Genomic DNA, 19,451 nt, shown 5'->3' with positions numbered 1-19,451 from the left:
GATATTCTGAAAGTCATATGTATTGTGTTCCATCTTTTGTAATTAGCCCTTTGTTCAGTATCCTTCTCTCATTTTTCTGTTTTGTAATCTTTCTCTGTCATAAACATTAAAACTTTTTAAATTCTCAAAAAAAATTTCCCTTTTCTTGAACAAAAGTTTCCATTCATCAGTTATCATCAATTAAGCATTGTAAAAATAATAGGGTTTGTATGTGTAGCAAAAATATCACTTCATTTCTTTCCATGCTATGGGTCACAAAGTGTCACCTGTCAAGCATCATTGCATTATCTCTGGAAAAATGTATTCAAATGTTGTTGTAATGCAAACATCACTTGTGGAAACAAACTGCACAACTTTGGCAAAGTATGGGCTGCAGTCCTTCCATGCAAACAAGATTTGGAGAGCAAACACATTAGTATTCAGAGAGAGAAATGATAAATTGGGAAAATGGATAGGTAAAAAAGTCTGAATAAAGGTATTATGTGGGTATTCTTGAACTATTTTTGTAAGCTTTGGCAAGATTTAATTATTTCTAAATAAAAAGATTTTTTTAAACTGAAAACATATGTATAGTACATCAGTTTTCTTAAATTTATGTTATTGGAAGGAGATAGACATGATATATAACTACACACACACATGCATAGGCTTGAATGCCCCAAAACATTAAATAGCTGTTTCTGAGCAGATGGAATTTTAGATATTTTCATGCATTACCTTTTTTGCTTCTTAAATTTTCTTTCATAGTCATTTCTTTTCACATTAAGAAGATAATTTTAATTAAAAATTTTCTCAAAGCATTATTTAAAGTAGTCAAAATGGAAATAATCTAAATATCCAATGGGAAAATGATTAAATAAGTGGAAAACAAGTAGTAATAAAATTAAGCAATGAAAAATATATTTGATCTCATTTTAAAGGTTAATTAAGCAATAAAATGGTACTTATTATCTTAAATAATCATCTTGATTCAGTATTCAGAATTCAAGTAGCATTATATAATAAAAAATTTTACCTAGCTGAAACTGCAATTAGTTAAAAATAATAAGAACATATAACTTACATCTTTTTAAATACACATCAAGAGAAAAGATGCATGGAAGGAAGCATCAACTTTTTAATCACAGTTTTTAATGTTCTCTAATAAAATTAATAAAGAAAGAGCAAGCAGCAGTTACTTAGCCTGGTCCCCTTAGCTTTCATTAATGAGTATAACAAAGAGACATGCATACATAGAATCAAGACTTTAAAAGTAATATTCTTCAGTAGTAGTAAGTTTGTTCTCAGTATCCCATTATTCATACAGAAGGGCTACAACCCATCATTTGCATGTTAATTTTATATTCTGCTACCTTACTGAATAATTTTAATATTAGAGTTAACTTTATTGATTATCTGGGACTTTCAGGCAAACTATCAGATCATCTGGAAACAAAAACTAGTTTTATTTTTTATTTTACCTTTATACTTCTAATGTGTCTAATTGTTTTCTATTTCCAATTGCCCTGCCAATACTTTCAAAAGAGTGTTATACTGGCCAAAATAGTGGGCTTTCATGCCTGGTTCTTGACCTTAGCAAGAATGCATTTAGCATTTCTCCATTAAGTCAAAGGCTAGTGTTTGGAGTTTGCGTAGGGAGACCCTAAGCAACTTAGCAAGATCCTGTCTCAAAATAAAAAAAAAATAAAAAGGGCTGAGCATGTGGCTTAGTGATTAAGTGCCCCTGAAGGTCAATCCCTGGTGAGAGAGAAAAAAAGAGAGAGATAGGTATTGATTTCCTAGTGCATTAATATATTTCTTATGATAGTGAATTAATCAATTTTCTAAAATTGAACCATTCTTGTATTCTTGATATAAATTCTGTAGAGTCATGGTATATTATTTTCTTTATGTGGTATTTGAGTCTAAAATCTAATAATAATGTATTTAGGATGTTTGCATCAATATATTTCTTCTGGTAACTCTTATTTTTATATATATATATATATATATATATATATATATATATATATATATATATATGTATATGTATATATATGTATGTATGTGTGTGTGTGTGTGTGTGTGTATATATATATATATATATATATATATATATATATATATATATATATAATGTTAGTTGTAGGTGAACACATACCTTTATTTTTATGTGGTGCCAAGGATCAAACCCAGTAACTCACACATGCTCATCGAGCACTCTACCACTGAGCCACAACCTCAGCCCCTTCTGGTTACTCTTTAACAGGTTTAGGTATCAATATTATACTTACTTCATAGAGTTTAGGTATTTTCATTTTTTTTTATATTCTGAAACAATTTGTATGGTCATGTTGTGACTATCTGGACTCTTAAAGTTTTGTAAAATTCTACTGTGAAACCACTTGGACTTGGTTTTCTTTTTAAGTGTTTGGTTTTTTGTGTGTTTCTTGATAACTTTATTATATTAAAATTATTCTACTTAAACTTTCTATTTACTCTGAGATCAATTTTAATAACCATATTTTTCTAAGAAATGATCAGCTGGATTTTCAATTTTATTTGCAATTTTCAGTTTCCTGTGCTTTATTTCTTTTGCATTGCTGTTTTTCCTAGTCTTGTTTTTTTTTTATATTTGTACTTTCATTTTCCTTAAATTAACCAATGATTTTTCCAATCCATTAGTCTGTTTCAAAAAAATTGTTTTTTAATTTGCTTTTTTCTATTTATCTCAATTTCTGGTTGTATCTTTGTCATTTCCTTCCTTGTTTTCTCTTGGTTTATTTTTCTAGCTGTTTCAGAAATTTAACTCACTTATGTTCACTTTTTGTTGTTGTTAATACTGACGTTAGTACTACGAATTTCCCTCTGATACTACTTTATATAGATACACATGGGTGTATTGGAAAACAACCATGGGTGTGGCCAAAGAATTATTTTGACTAGGTTCAGAAATAATTCCCAAATCAATGAACTGATATGACCTTGTAAGGGTTTTTTTTTTTTTTGAGCCAATATATACACAAGGATTGTAAATTATATTGCTGAATGTATTATGGGAATAGATGTTTTAAATTCCTGGTGGAGGACACACTTTAGACAGGAGGCATGAGTTGTAGATGTGGTGATTCACAGAAAGGTACCTCCTATTTGGATAAGATGTTTAATTGCTGGGGGGTGGGCAGGGAGAAACGGAGACAGGTTTTAAAATACAATACATAATTAGCCTTTTTCACTATTTTTTTTAAAACCTCCCATGTATACCTCTGAGAAACTGGGCTCCAAATATTTGCATGTGGCAAAAGGTGAAAAAGAAAAAGAAAGCAGGGGATTTGGGGGCTGAAAGACTAATCTAGTATTTCTTTTCCAGCAACTTTGTTTTCTGGGTTTGGAAGGTTAAAGACATTAGCAACAATGATCATGGATATGAGGTAACAAATGCCATTGTAGCCCTGGCATGGCTCACAGTTCAGGAGAGATATTCTAGAACTTTTCAGTGTATAGAACGAAGAAACTGCTGAGCCGCCGAAAGATAAATCTATTCAGGTGGTATGGAGTAGACACAGTGAGGATGAAAGAATGGTAAAGATTGCTTCAGGGACTCACCACACCGCTTATGTCACTGTGGAAAGAGAAGAGCAATCCCAGCTAACAGGGAAGAAACACCTCAGACCCCAGGAGGTCAGGAGAGAGAAGAATATTAACCTCTCTTGCATTAAGTGCCTCTGGAAGGGTCCACAGGGATAGGAAGAAGAGGGGAAGGTGTTTTTACGTTCTTGAACCTGTTCAATTCTGTTCAATCCTGAACCAAGTGACTGTTTTTAGGTCACTTTAAGAATAAGAACGTAAAAAAAATTGTGCCTAAACCTGGAACTAAAATATAAAAATTAACATTCTTAGCCCAAAAGCTGGTATATAATACAATTTTCTAGTAAGAAAACATTTTTGAATGTACATATACAAAATAGTGCAAGCTGTTAATTAACTTTATTTTATTTCATGTAACTGATAAAGTTAACAGACAAATATATCTTAAGGTAACAAAATGTTATAACTGATGTTTACCATCTACATTTTAAAGGATATTTTAGTATAGCCAAAGACTTCACAAGTGGATTTTACCCATTTTTGAAATGTAAAATACACAATTATAATATTCATACTACATATTTTACAATTTTAAAGTTTTGGCGAAAACATTTGAGTCTCTGCAAGTAAAAGCAAGAGTTCTTCTATATCTAATACAAATAAAATGTATTACTAATAAAGTGCCAACTGATTAGATAATGCAGTTTCAACTATTTTGTTTAGGGGTAGGAGGACAAAAGTACATAAATTGATTACAGAACTAGTCATTTTCATTATATTAGTATAGAACTAGCAATTTTCATTATGATTCATAATAAGCAAAAGAGTGCTCATAGTAGATATTAACCACAATAAAGAATTTTTCTCAAGAAAGATCACAACTAACTTGACAAGCTGCTCAGACATTGCTGAATACAGTTTAGTGTCCAGGGTTTTTTAAAAAGTGCATTCTTAAACTAAGATAAAACTAATTCTACCAATAACAGGAAATAGTTTTAGGGACTTCAAATAAATCAGATAATCTCTTTTTTTTTTATGGTAAAATAGGTTTCAAACTGTTGAAAAGAGAAGGATCTAGTGGTGAATGACAAGGTTTGGCAAAAGTATTTTCTCGCAGGTGAAAGCTTGGTATGCATTGCTTTAAGATGCATCTTTCACATAAAGAAAAAAATGTTTATTAGATGTATACAGCACTTTTCAGGCACTTGACCTCACTTGGTAGTTAAGTTGGTGTTCAGATGTTTATTTAATAGAAAAAGATTAAATTATAAAGTGACTTTAAGCCATGTTCCCACAGAACATCTGTGTTCTGTAAACTAAATCCAAATGTTCCCTGCTAAAATCAAATAATGATGCCATATACCCAATTCAGAGGAAAAAATTTAATAGATCAAAGTTAATAGATTGAATTTTCTCAATTTTAGGATTTTTCACTATAAATTTTTCTTAAATCTTTGTTGCCTATTGTCTGAATGCTAGCAGGGAAAAAAATAAGCATGAAACCTATGAAATATGTCTAGATAATATTGGAGAATTTGAAACTATCAGAACTATAAGTACAACCTACTTGTTTATGGAAATATGCTTATATTTTTGCTCTTATACTGCTTAAGAGCCATATTTTCTCACAGGAAATGTATTCCTAGTCAATATTATAGAATTCAGTATGTAAACATTTTAAGGTACCCAAAAGAGCATTATGAATTTTCAGTCTATTATCCCTAAATATGTTTGAGAACCACTACATAAATGTTTGGCTCTAAAACCATCTTTGGGGTCCATGCCAAAGGAATGCTATCAAATATTTCTAAGATTAGGGCTCTAAGATAAGACCACCCAATTCTGTTCTAAAATGGAAAATATGGCAAGATTTCAGTAAAACTGCTACTAATATTCCATTTTTCTTAAATACCTAGCATGTAGTTTAAATATGTGGATATTAAGGATTTTTTATATGTATGTAGTACAGTGTTACAATTTGGGAATAGTTTGCAATATACTTTCAGGCAGTTAGCTTTAAATAATAAAACTTCAGCTCTAAGCACAAACAGCCCTGAGAATAATGCATTCAAATTACAGCTCAACTAGAAACAATCTAATTGAGAAACCTTAAAGTACAAAAACAAATTCTGGAAAAGTTGTAAATTAAAATTTAAAAGTTACCAACATTTGAGGCACTACCAGACTACAGTACTTTTAATAGTGGGAAAGACTTTGGAAAAAGAACAAACATACAAAGCTATGTGTGCACATGTACACACTCACATTGTGCTGTAATGAAAAATTGTGTCCCCAAGTTTTATAGCCTAAACATTTTATTGCAGCATCTCCTGTTAAAGATATCATGGTCTGGCTGCAGGAGTTTTGGTAATTAATATAAAGCATGGTACAGAAATTTGTACCATTAAGGGAAACTGAATCAAGAGCTTCATTAGCAACAATTTCTTCAAGTGACTGACAGCCCTTGGAGGGGAGCATGAAAGAATATCACAATTATGTTATGGTGCAAATGCTGAGTCAAAGCAGCAATGATTTGAATCTGTCAGAGAGTATACAACTTTGTAGCAAATAAGGTGTAACAAAGTCTTCACAGTAGAAATAAAACATGTTGTCTTAGAAAGAAACCTGTTAATACTGTCTATAAACTGGTGAAATGTGTACAGACAAAAATGGTATATCATTGTTTAATCTATCAACATGACAATTTATATTCTGCACATGGTAACTTGTGATATTTAACATTGTGCTACAAAAAAGTACAACAAATAGTAGGAATCAACTTTTAACATTTCTCTGATGTCAAAAAAGAATGAAGTCACTTCTGTTCTATGTTAAAAAATATATGTTCCCTGCTTCCTTTTAATACAATTTATAAAGCTTTACTAAATGAAATATTTTGTTCTAGAGAAACATCTATTGACTTATGTGAAAATAAACAGTCCCATATCTTTAAAATCTATATAATTATGTTAGAGTATTTACACTTCATATAGTATTTAAAATGCAATACTTATGCATAAATAACTTTTGCCATTCAAGGTATGGAGATAGAGATGCATTATTATCATTTGTACATACTTATATCACAATTGAAAACATATTTATGTGAAATTTGACAAATTAGGAAAAGAACAAGGGCATGCTAATCCAGAACTAATACTAAATCAGAACTCTAGTATGGCTAAGTGGGACCAGATGAATGACCAGCAAGCAGCACAGATTAATAACTTTCTGGAATTCCTGTGGGTAATGTCAACCAGTAGCAAGTAAGATACACATTAGAGATTATAGAACTACAAAAACTAGAGCAATATGTAGTAGATACTTAAATAGCATACTGGAAAGAATTTAGCCTAATTCCTAATTGTGCTTTGGATGGGCAAAAGCTAATGTCATACTAAAATCAATTACTATAACACCTCAATATTTCTTGTGCTTTAGAATCCTCTTCCTTGCACTTCTCTTAAAAGTATCTTGCTTCTTGTCTAACTGGGTTTGCTGAGGCCAAGACAAGATTTTAAAGTGTGTACAAATTAAGCAACTAAAATTTGGAGATCTTATGTTCCTAACACTCTTTCTAGTCACTGATTAGATCAGTTACATCATCATATATATTTTTCTTTAGATGACAGGAACAAAGCCCTTCGAGGTCAAGGCATGATGGGAGAGATCTCAGAACTTGTCTTAGAGAATCAAGGCATTACTGAGATAAATGATTTCCACTCCAATATAATCATTACTATTGAGTTAAAGGTCTTCACAAACTCTATAATGATGTCTTATTTTGGAACAAGTAAATTTGGAATGAGTACATATACTCCTGTGTGTGTGATACACACATATGTGTGTGTGTGTGTGTGTGACAGAATGATCTAAAAAAAATGGAAGTGCAGTTATGTCACTTGAAACACTTCTTTAAAAAATAATTTGGCTTATATAATTCTTTCCTAGTTCTATTTTACATCAGTACTGAATTAAGACAGAAAACAGAAAAAATACATAAACTTAAAATAAGTTAAATAATAATTTTAAATAAAGTAACATTTCTTCCATGATTGACTTTCATTTCACTTTAGAAAAAATATGCATAAATTTAACAAATCAATATAAAGTTAAGAATTCCAACTCAATTTAAGAATTCCCAGTTTTAGTCTAAGTAATATTTTAAGGTCAAAAAAATACTTTAAAATGGTTGAAAAGGAGCAATTACTGATAAATGCCAACACTTATTCAACATGGTTGCAAAAAAAGCACTGCATAGTGTCCTGTAAAGCAGGTCAGTCCTTTCAGTGCCAGGGGGTTAAGGGGGACAAAAGTTAAAAGCAAAAATATAACTAAAAAGCTACTTTCTATTTTTTATGCTGATTACAAAGGTCTCAAGTCAAAACCTAGAGTTGACCAACCTCCTTTGCCACTGTCCTTTTTTTCTTCTTTACAGTCTAACATGCTCATTTTCATCCAACAGCTCAATGTCCCTCTGTCAATGACAAGCAAGTACTAAAACCACCATGTAAGGTGTAAGTCTACCAACAATGTGGCAAAGAATGGTATGATCGAGGTAATGTATATCATTCCACACAACCACCAAGGTACCTGACGCTTTTTAATAACATGATTTTTGTTTAAAGATGTATTTGCCATACACAGGCTAAAACTGACAATTTTAAACCATAATTTATGTATTCTATGACATTAGTTTGAAATTAATGCAAAGCAATTCAACTTAAACGTGGTATTTCAATACCACCAAATGCTACATTATCTTTTAAAACCCTGGTTTAACTTATCATTTTATTAAAATTAAGGAATGATTTGCTCAGACAAATCACATTTGCTGAAGCTTTATGTTTCTTGGACTCACATACTGAAAACCACAGGAATGTTATAGGAAAGACACAAAATTTAAAAAAAAAAAAGAATTATATATCTTGATTTTTTTTTTTTTGGTTAAGTTACCAACTACCAGCAAAATGAACCAGCACAATTTCAAAACAGTTAAAAAAAACAAAAATGAGGTTGCTTATGAAGGCCATAGCTTTGGTGACAACTTAGAACCAAACTTTAGATCTGCAGTTGATCCAGACCTAAACTGTTTGCTCATGCCTTATGTCCCCATTTATTTGCAGGGCTTTATGGCTACAGCATATTCTTCACTCATTGCACACATGACAGACACCTAGAAGGAAAAAAAATGCAGGCAAAAGTTACCCAGAAGGCAATACATATACAAGATATATTTAATTTACCATATACTGTGTATTTGCAGATATTTTGTGTATATGGACTTTGGAAAGGGGTAACAACCCCCCTCCCCAATCATCTACTTTCTTTATAGCTTCCTGAAGTAGAATTTCTCAGACTGGGGTTTTGCAAGACACTCCAAGGAATAGGGAAAAAAAGAACTATAAATATTTCAACACTTCATAATTTAGGCCAAAGTTTTTATAAAATTGTTTAAAAAACACAATCTTCTCCTAGGTCTTTACCTGCACATCTTCACCTGCATTGTACTTTCCTTCTATTTCTTTGCCTAGTTCACCTTCTGGCAGTTTAAGATCCTCACGAACTTCACCAGTTTCTGTCAGCAGGGAAAGGTAACCATCCTGAATGCATATCAGCTATTAGAAGAAATTATAAAATTTATACTAATTAGATTATATCCACCCCTTTGTAATGTTACACAGTTAAACTGCAATCCACATTAATTTATATAAATATATGTAATACATTAATATACTGTTGGTGTTTAAAACTGCTAAAGCACCAAAGTATAAAATACAGACTCAAATACAGTAAATTCATTCCTTCCTGTACTCTTCCTGCCCAATCTCTGTATTATTCAGCAGTTTAGACTGCTTTTACAGTGTATTCTGAAGCATTTACATTTAAGTATACAACACAAATATGGTTGCTTTTCAAAAAAAAAAAATGGGATCAGTATTTTTCAGCAAGCTGTTTTTCAGGCCTTAGATTTCTATTAGAAAATATAGACTTACCTTAATCTATCTAACCATTACACAAGTGCATGGATATGCTTGTTACTGAATTAACTGTTTTTCCATTACTGGGCAATCAAATTATTTTCAATTTTGCACTACTACAAACAAAATTCTATTATAATTTGACTACAACCAAAGTTAACAATTTTTTATCTCTAGTTCACTACTAATAACAGATTAAAAACAAACACTAGCTTATTGACATTAATGAAGCAAATCCAGTTATTAACCTAATATTAAAAAAACACAGTTTTGCTATAATTGAATTTCTTTTATTACTGAAATGAGGAGACAGCCAGTCCCTACTCACTTATTCTAAAAGCATATGCACCATCAGTGTGCCTAGAATTCTAACGACTTCATAAAAGACCAATCATCCAGAAGACTAGCTGCTAACACATACCAAAGGAGTCAAAGATGTGGTCCTTGATTCCCTTTAACCACTGTGATATAACCCAGGCATACCACATGGACCAAGTTTCTAAGCTCTCCTCCATGTACACCATTTACCAAATCTGCAGTGACATTCCACAGAAACTCCACTTATCATGGGAGAGGTTGAGTTTGCAAATATATCTAAATTCTCAAAATCAAAAAAGCCATCCTACAGAGCAACAATAAAACATTTTCTTTTGAGACAGGGTCTCACAGACTTGTCCAGGCTGGCCTCAAACTCTTGATCCCCCTGCTCAGTCTCCCAGTAACTGGGATTATAGAAATGCATCACTGCACCCAGCTAACACTTTTAATTAACTTCTTAGTTACTCAAACATTTGTGAGGTAGTTGGAAAGGAGTGAAGAACAAAGAGGTTGAGGTAAGAAGGATAATGTTTAAACAATTAACCACATGCTTACAAGGCAGATCTTTCATTTCTGCTCTTTCAGCAATTTGCTAAAGTGGAACTCGAACTACTTCAAAGTTAAAGGTTGCTATTGCAACTAGTGACTGACACAGAGGAACCAAATAATACTAGTATTTTGGTAATTATAAACTGGCATTTTTTAAGAGTTAGGAATTCGTAAAATAAACTGTGGGGTAAAATATAGAAAGCACTTCAAATGTAAAAGTGCAAAATATCTAGTAAAACAATGTATAAACATTAAACATTTATTAAAATAAATTGCGATATGAAATAAAATTGCAAGTTTTCAAAAACAAAACTAAGCTGCAGAAAAACAAAATAATGAAAATAAATTATTTGATCATTTAAATTATTAAGAATCTTAAAAAAATTATATATAGAAAAGTTGCAAAAAGAATTCAATAAAATCCCATTTCTTTACCCTAGATTCGCCTATGGTTAACATTTATCCACATGTGCACTTTCTCTTTGTATATGTAAAACATAAAATATCATACAGTCTTATTTTTACTTAATCACTTGAGAATAATTTTCACAGATCCTGACTTTTCAGTACTAAATACATAAAGTTTATTTTTCAAAATCAGGAAATTTAATATTGATAACCTATTATCTTATATATAATCCATATTCAAATTTGCTAATTGTCCTGAAAAAATTTGAATTTGCAGAGAATTATCACCTTCAGAGTAGTCTTCTTTAAAAATGCAGGAAGAGGAAGTAAAGAAAAAGCTAAACTGAATCTGATCACATCTCTTCATCTTACCACCAAAGCTTCAGGAAATACTAAGGACAGAGGAACACATTAAACAAGAAAATGCAATTAGCAAAATCCAGACTGTGACAAAGTCTGCAGAACAAATGACCCAGTCTCTTCAACAAAAAATTGGAGAAAGAGAGAATTCAAGTACATGTATGAGAGAGAAGCTATAGATTAAAATAGCATTAACAGATATATAAGCCAATCTCATTTTATGGACCTAATTTAGGTCCTGACTCAGATAAACTATAAAACAAAACAATAACCACCACTGATGGGATATATTTGATACTACTAAGTAATTAATAAGTTTTAGGTGTGATATGTTTTGTTTTTTGCTTTATCATTTGTAGATAAAATGAAAATGTCTGGAATTAGCTTCAAAATAATGAAAAGGCAGAAATTACAAGAATAAAAAATAGATGTAGGTGTTATGGTTTAAATGTGAGGTGTCTCCCAAAAGCTGATGTGTGAGACAATTCAAGAAGTTTCACAGGAGAAATGTTTGGGTTGAAAGAGTCTAAACCCAATCAGTGATTTAATCCCCTGATAGGGACTGAGTGAGTGGTAACTGATGTGGTAGGGTGTGGCTGGAGGAGGTGGGAATTGGGACGCGGTTTGGGGTATATATTTTGTATCTGGAGAGTATAGACACTCTGCTTTCTGATCATGATGTGAGCTGCTTGCTGAACATCTGCCATGATGTTCAGTCTAACCTCAAACCCCAAGGAATGGAGCCAGCCTTCTATGGACTTAGACCTCTGAAACCTGAGCCTGCAAATAAACTTTTCCTCCTCTACAATTGTTCTGGTTGGGTCCTCTAGTCACAGCAGTGAAAAAGCTGACTAAAACAGTGGGGTATAGATGAAACAAGATTGTCAAGATGTATTGTAATTGTTGAAGCTGGATGATGCACTGTATACAGGATTTTGATACTTTGAAAATTTCCAAAATAAAAAGATGGAAAAATGCCATGGCATATAAGAATTCTATAAAGGGCACTATATGTTTAGCACCACTAAATGTCGGGAGGCACAATAAGTTAAAGAAGCAAAGGATGAACTAAAAGGAAGGGTGTAGGGAGAATTAGTCATTATAGATTCTGTCCATGACATAGCCAGGATAAATAAGAACACTGAAAGGGAGGAATTAAAGGGAAACTTTTTCTGCCTGCATTTGTATTATTGGTATGCAGCAGAAGGCTGGAGAAGATATAGCATCATTACAAGTGCTTTGTTAGCTTTAATCTGTGAATTCTGCTTTTCAATCTATTTTAAAACAGACTTGTTTAGGTAAGACCTATTTCTTTCAACTTCTTCCTTCTTTTTCCTAGCACTTTCAAGCTCCTCCTCACAATTAGTGGTTCCTGGTAGAGAATGAATTCTTGAACATTACCATTATATCACCTAAGCAAATGACACCACCATCAACTGACCCAAGTCATGAAGCTGGATATGCATAGTAGCACTCATCACTAAGAGGAAGTAGCATATATGAGATCAACAAACAAGCTGTATAAGTTGCTCGGATGCAGAAAGCACCTTCTTATCTCACACTGATACTTCTTCCCTTTCATCTCATCCCAATAGCTTGATGGGAAATTCCCTATAATCAGTTGACCATGAAACAAAAACAATTTAATAATTTCTAGGTGTTAATGCATAGTATAATGCACCATTTGGACGTGGCCCTGAGCAGTGGTAAGGGATAGGGCCACTAAATGTGGGAGAACAGAGAACTAGAGGTTGGATTTATACTGATTATGGGCCAGAGTTAAGAGCTGGGCTGCAAGGTCAAAGACACTGAAAGAACAAGATAGGAAAACTGCTGATAATAAGGACCTTTCCATAAAAATTAAAGACCAGATCCCATGAATGCTCACCAAAGGGCACCTGCTATAAAATAGGTTGTAAATAATTAGGTAGAAAAGAGGGTTCTGTGAATGATATTCAGCTTCTTTTTGGTACCTTGTTCCAGTCCTTGTTCAATGGGCTCAATGACACAGGAGTTCTCCCACTAACTCTGATCTGACAATATCCTCTACTGAGAACCTCACAGAAGACACCAGCACAGGATCCCTGACACAATTTCCCAAAGGGAACAGCTATCTATCTGATAACACTGTATCCCTTCTTTCATGGTAGAGGCAGTGATTTAACTTACTGCAATAGACTCTTATGGGTTTGCCTTTCCTACATGTAGTGCTCCTGCTAAAATCCCATCTGGATTTACCACATGCTTCATTCTTGTCATAATATTTCACATGACATAAATTCCAACTAAAAAAAAATCTCATTTTACAGGCAAAATGAGACAATGGGAAGATACCCAAAGAAATCACTGGTTCATGAACTCCATCATTCCAAAACTATGTGCTTTGACCTATTGAAGATTCATGTACATCACCAGCTGGGTAATACTTTGTGGGTCTAGGGCTGTTTTGTAGTAGGTTACAACATATATGGAGTTATTTTTCCCAAAAGTAGAATACACAAGTCTAAAAACCAAAGAGGGTAGTACTTCTCACTATTACCCTTAATGATACTATAGCAAATTATTTGCTTCTTGTCTTTTCAATACTGGATTCTACTGGCTTTGAGGTGTTCTACTCCCAAAGAAAGACTGGCTTCCATGAGGGAACACAATGATCCACAGAGCATGCTAAAATTATAAAAAGATTTTAAGTTCAGGGAAATTCATAGCATTATTATCGTCATTAGTGTTTTAAGTTGCAACAAAAAAAATTCAACTCACATATTTCAACATTCAAAAGATAAATCATTTATTATTTGGACTTAATAGTCATCATTTTGGCAATTTACCAATAATCCAAAAGTCTACAATATATACTTTATGTGTCCTGTACTTGTTTTCTTTCTGGAAAATAATCTTTGAATGACATAAAACTTCTGTGAATATACATAAAGCATTTAATTTGGGTGGGATGCATAGCATCACAGAACTTTCTAAAAAACATTCAAGAGCCAGGCATGGTGGCGCACACCTGTAATCCCAGCAGCTCAGGAGGCTGAGGTACGAGGATTGCGAGTTCATAGCCAGCCTCAGCAATAGTGAAGCACTAAGCAACTCAGTGAGACCCTGTCTCCAAATAAAATACAAAATAGGGCTGGGAATGTGGCTCAGCTCTTGAGTTCAATCCCAGTACCCACCTCCCCCCAAAAAACCCAGGGGAGTCATGAAGTCTGAAAGAGCATTTCTAGATTTATCAATTTAGAGATTTCCAAAGGCATCTGAATGTATTTGTATTTTACACCATCACTGAGCTCCAAATGGCCATAACTACTTTTGGGAGAAGTAATAGAAGTTAGCCATCTAATCCAAGCTGATTTTGGAATTGAGGAGATAATATTTCTTTCATTCTGAACTTACATTAAAAATACACAAAGTTAAAATTACAAATGTTTCTTTTCTTAAACATTTACTTTTTAAAAAAATGTATTTTTCAGTTATAGTTGGACACAATACCTTTATTTTATTGATTGATTGATTGATTGGTTTATAATGTGGTGCTGAGGATCAAACCCAAGGCCCCACAAGTGCCAGGAGAGCACTCTACCGCTGAGCCACAACTCCAGCCCCTGAATATTTATTTTTAATTATTATAATGATCAGGGCTGGGATTGTGGCTCAGCGGTAGAGCGCTCGCCTTGCCCGGGGAGGACCCAGGTTCGAACCTCAGCACCATATAAAAATAAAGGCACTGTGTTGTGTCCATCTACACCTAAAAAATAAATATTTTTTAAAAATTCTTATAATGATCAGATATACATATTTCACTTTAGCTGGCTATCAAATTGACACTCAAAATACTGAATTCAGGAAATATAAAGGACTAAACATAGCCAAATGATAAAAAAAAAAAAAAGTAGGAATTTACTTAAGGCATGTGGATAGATAAGTGACTTTCTCCATAGCACAATAAATAAAACTGTAAGCACAGAACTTTTTTAAAAGAACAGAAATAAGTGTCCCATAATGTTGGCTGGATAATGAGAAGATGTGGGCACTGAGTATTTACTATGCCATGCAATGTCCTATTAACTAATGAAGCCTTAAAATGATTCCATGAGAAGTTTATCATTCATACCCCATTTTATATGTAAAGAAATGGAGACAAGAGGTTAAGTAACTTGCCAGCCAAGGTCACACAGCCAAAAAGTGCCAAAGTAGGAATCTATACCCAAACTATCTAGCTTTTATCAACCTTTAATCCACTCTCCCACATAATTATATACTAATGGCTGGAATTAAGTTGGACTGAAACACTTGTCTTGGCTGCAAAATTAAGAAAGGATCCCCCTAAAAAAATAAACCCTCAGTGATCAAATATTTTAGTACAGTACTTTTAAAAAATTAGAATGCAAAAGTGACATGATGAACAAAATTTTTTAGTTGCAGATGGACACAATATCTTTATTTCTTTTTATGTACTGCTGAGATTCAAACCCAGTGCCTCACAAGTGCGAGGCATGTGCTCCACCACTAAGCCACAGCCACAGCCCCAAAATATCAAAATTTTAAGTGAAAAAGTTACTGATTTTTCCCCCTTTGCCCTAGTAGACTTGTCTTTATTTAAACTTTTACACCCAAGGCCTCACTTCAGTTCATCTGCTGAACCCCAGTCTGGGCCTCATTATGCATCAAAATAAAATCCAGATTAAAATTTTCCTCTATGTTAAATTGTGAACTCCAATCAATGACTGGCTAACTTGATCAAAGTAGTAATTATGTGAACTACTGATACTATCTTTCTGACACATGCAACAGGTATGAGGATTTGATGCTGAATGAATATTATTGAATATAATGCATACTGAATATTCAAAGTATTCACACTTAGGGCAAAAGAAAATTATATGATAAGCCTTATTTTTCTTATTCTGCTGTTACCCTCTCTCCACTGACACAATAAATACACACACTTGATGATTTTTTATTGAGCAATTATGTACCACATCTAAATTCAGTGTTCCAACAGTAATGACATTATTAAGTAGAGTTTTTATATAGGAAAGGGGAGCCAAACAGAACTGCTTCTTTGTACTCATCTACTCATGGGGTACGTTTAATCATTTAATCCTCACATCATTCTTGTTTTGTAGACTGGGAGACTAATGTTCAGAGGGGTTGCATAACTTGTCCAAAATCCATATAATTAGAAAGAGGCCAAACTAGATCCAAACCCAGATCTATTTGACTCAAAATCCACCCCCCGCAAAAAAAAACAAACCTAACTTTCTGTTAACATTAAGACAATTCAAGTTTTTACAATGACTCCAAAGCAACCTAGAAAGTAAAGTAAAAATATATAACTGTTACTACACTAAAACTACATAAAACTATGTTTGCATATTGATGGAATAAAAGAAAATCATTGGGTAAATACCAGATGATAGCAATATTCTTTTAAAATTTATATAATACAATGAAAGGTATAGAAAGGATTCAGTCTAAGTTGAATAATACAAGTGCCACTCTTGTATTTCTCACTATATAAAATTAACAGAAAAGAGTTTGATATGGTGAATTTCTGATATGCTTGATATAGAAATTGAATACTTCCAAGTATAGCATTACTTATGATTAATCTGAGCTTCCACATTCTATGATATTAGTTATTTGGTTACCATCAATATCTTGAACAACAAAATGTTATTAACAAACACAACCTATCTAAAAGTATAATTGTAATTAAAATCTATTAATTTAAGAAAAGGTCATAGCATCATCAATGTATATAAATAAACCAATTACACAGCTTTTATATTTTCTTTACCATCTTCAGTGAGCATATACTTTTTATATTTATACTTTTCAACTTATTTCCTTACTTAAGAATACCAAACTCTGATTTACTATTATTAATTAAAAAACTTGGTTGGTAGGAACATGAAATCCAATAGTTTCTTGGAAGTCTTAGCTCTGATTAGGGGGAAAAAAATAAAACACTCAGGAGGGAGTTATCTAAATTTGGTATATTTTACAATAGAGAACACAGTAATTTTACCAAATACTGGACTTAGTCAAAATATGCAGTCACTTGGTCTGAGATGTGCTCAACTTTTTAAAAATACAGGAATGCTAGGAAAAGAACAAAACAAAAAACCTCACTATCTGTTTCTCCAATTCGTAAGACAGGTGGTGCCTAAAAATTGATTAAGAAAACCTTCAAAATTACTGTTGGGTTTTGTCAGATTACTACTGCTAGAAGAAAATATTTGTACTTTTAAGAATCAACATTCTAAAGGAAATTAGTACTTACTTGATAATCATTTCTCTTAATATTTGGAACATCCATGTTATGAGTAGAAGGGCAAATATCTTCATATTTTTTGCCTGTGAAAATATCAATTCCAACAAGGTGTACCTAATAGAGAACAGGAAACCTACTTAATCTCTGCCAAGTATATCATTCAGTACATACCCAAGAGCACACAATACCAATGCTGATTATGACAGATTCTTTCTCCTCCTTCCAAGGTCATCTAATTTTACTTTCTTAAAAAAATGTAGTGGCCATAGAATTGAAATGCAGTGAACAACCAAACAGAATCATAAAATGTCAAGACTCAATATAGTTTATAATCCCAGTAGTTCAATTATAAGAATACATAAGAAGACTGAAAATAGGTTTCTTAGAACTGTTAGTAAAGGTTTTCTCAACTGTAAACTGAATAGATCTTCGAGGTCACTAGGATTCAGGAAAGTTTCAGTTCCCAGTTAATGAAACATTATAAGGGCCCAGGAAGAGAATACTATCTTTAAGCATTCAAAGCAATAGCTGATCACTCAATAACTGAGGAAAGGAAAAAAAAATGTCTTTACTAAAAAATTTTAAGTATAGATACTCATTATCTGTAATGGAATGTAAATGATCAAAATCTCAATGCAGAAGCCAAAGAATGACTTGGAAGGGCACTTACCTTGGCATGACCGTGCTTTCCAGTTTTGGAAGTTGACATCTCCACTATTTTGCATGGTCGTCCTTTGAGCACCACAAAGCCGTTTTTGCGCAGGGCCGAGCACTGCATAGGATAAGTGCTGGAAGCCCCAGCATCTCCGGTAGTGAAATCAATTTCGTCGGCCATGGTGGGCTGGGGAAATGCTAGTTTTTCCGAGGAACCTACGCAAAAAAGTTGGAGTGCATTTTTTAACAACCGGCATGCAGGCAGGGAAATGTTTCATTTCGGGTAGGTTAGATGCCAAGCATTTTGGGTCCGTTATTTCAGCATTTATAAGATACCCACTCAAATCTAATGGGCACTTTCTGATTTCGGCCTCTACAAACTTTTCCAGCCATTGGTGAGGACGTGGGGAAGGCAGCTTCAGAAGAACTTAAGGGGGGTGGGACATACTGGTCTCCCGCGCTCACCCGCGCTGCGCTGGGGGAAGTAGGTCTCGTTCCCCAGTTACACCCACCCCCACCCCCCCAGCATAAACAGCCCAGCGACCGTCCTGCGCCGCGCTCCTCGGCCCTCTGCCGCCGCTCAGATCCCACATCGGGGACCGGGCCCAGGCCGCACATCCCCACTAATGATGAGGGAATAAAAGGAGCTGGCCGGCAGCACCTGGACCTCGGGCAACGGGCGCAAACTCCGCCCTCTACCCGCAGCGCCGCCGCCCCGACCGCTCAAGCGCCCCCTATTCTGCTGGCATCCCTGGCCGGGCTCGGCCGGGCTCCGCAAGGGCCTGAGCTCCGGCGGGACGCGCGCTCTTCTCCCTTCTCCCATCCATCTTTCCCCCTTCCCGAGTAAGGACTCGTCTCTGGCCGCATACCCCAACCCTGCTTGCTCCAGTTCCAGTTCCACCAATCTTCCTCAGGTCAGGTCTTCACCTTTCAGCGGGCACAGAACGCCTATCGTCTGCGTACCCGCGCCGGCTCCCTGCAGCTGCGGCGGCGGCGGTGGCGGCGGCCGCAGCAGTTCCAAGAGACGGGGCGGGGCCGCCACACTTTCCACACCCCGGCTTCCCCGCCCTTTCCCGCCCCCACCTCAGCCCCACTTCCGGGATAGGCCCCGGCGCGTCACAGGCACCGCCCCTCACGGCTACCATTGGCTACCAGGTTCCCGAGGCCCCTCCCAGTCACGTGAAGCGCGCTCTGGCAACCCCACGTGCTGCGGATTAGTGCACTTCCGGCGTGGAAAGCGCTTTGGGGAGTGTGGTTGCTGACTGTAACTCGCTGGCAAGGCTGGTTGATCCCTCCAACTTTAGATCGGGTTTCAGTCGACATTAACGGGAACC

General features: G+C 34.5%; 1 protein-coding gene across 1 annotated transcript; it reads right to left on the bottom strand.

Moving 5' to 3' along the window:
- Positions 1–6,609: 6,609 nt before the first annotated feature.
- Eif5a2 (eukaryotic translation initiation factor 5A2) lies at positions 6,610–19,133 on the bottom strand. The gene is made up of 5 exons (XM_027942215.2): positions 18,987–19,133; positions 18,134–18,333; positions 17,473–17,577; positions 9,054–9,185; positions 6,610–8,743 (listed from the first exon to the last, which is right to left on the bottom strand). Exons 2-5 carry the CDS (start codon positions 18,296–18,298, stop codon positions 8,684–8,686), a joined length of 462 nt encoding a protein of 153 aa, XP_027798016.1. The 5' UTR covers positions 18,299–18,333; positions 18,987–19,133; the 3' UTR covers positions 6,610–8,683.
- Between the last annotated feature and the right edge of the window lie 318 nt (positions 19,134–19,451).

The sequence above is a fragment of the Marmota flaviventris genome, chromosome 8 (assembly GCF_047511675.1).
Source record: "Marmota flaviventris isolate mMarFla1 chromosome 8, mMarFla1.hap1, whole genome shotgun sequence".
Lineage (NCBI taxonomy): Eukaryota > Metazoa > Chordata > Mammalia > Rodentia > Sciuridae > Marmota > Marmota flaviventris.
Note: the sequence above shows the minus strand (reverse complement) of the source record. Positions and strands in the feature narration are given on the sequence as shown.

Excerpts from the sequence above, each read along its gene's own strand:
- Eif5a2 (XM_027942215.2), bottom strand. The coding sequence starts at position 18,298 with ATGGCCGACGAAATTGATTTCACTACCGGAGATGCTGGGGCTTCCAGC. Across the intron at positions 17,578-18,133 it reads GAAAGCACGGTCATGCCAAG|GTACACCTTGTTGGAATTGA; the intron begins GTAAGTGCCCTT and ends GTTCTCTATTAG. Across the intron at positions 9,186-17,472 it reads TTAAGAGAAATGATTATCAA|CTGATATGCATTCAGGATGG; the intron begins GTAAGTACTAAT and ends TTCTTCTAATAG.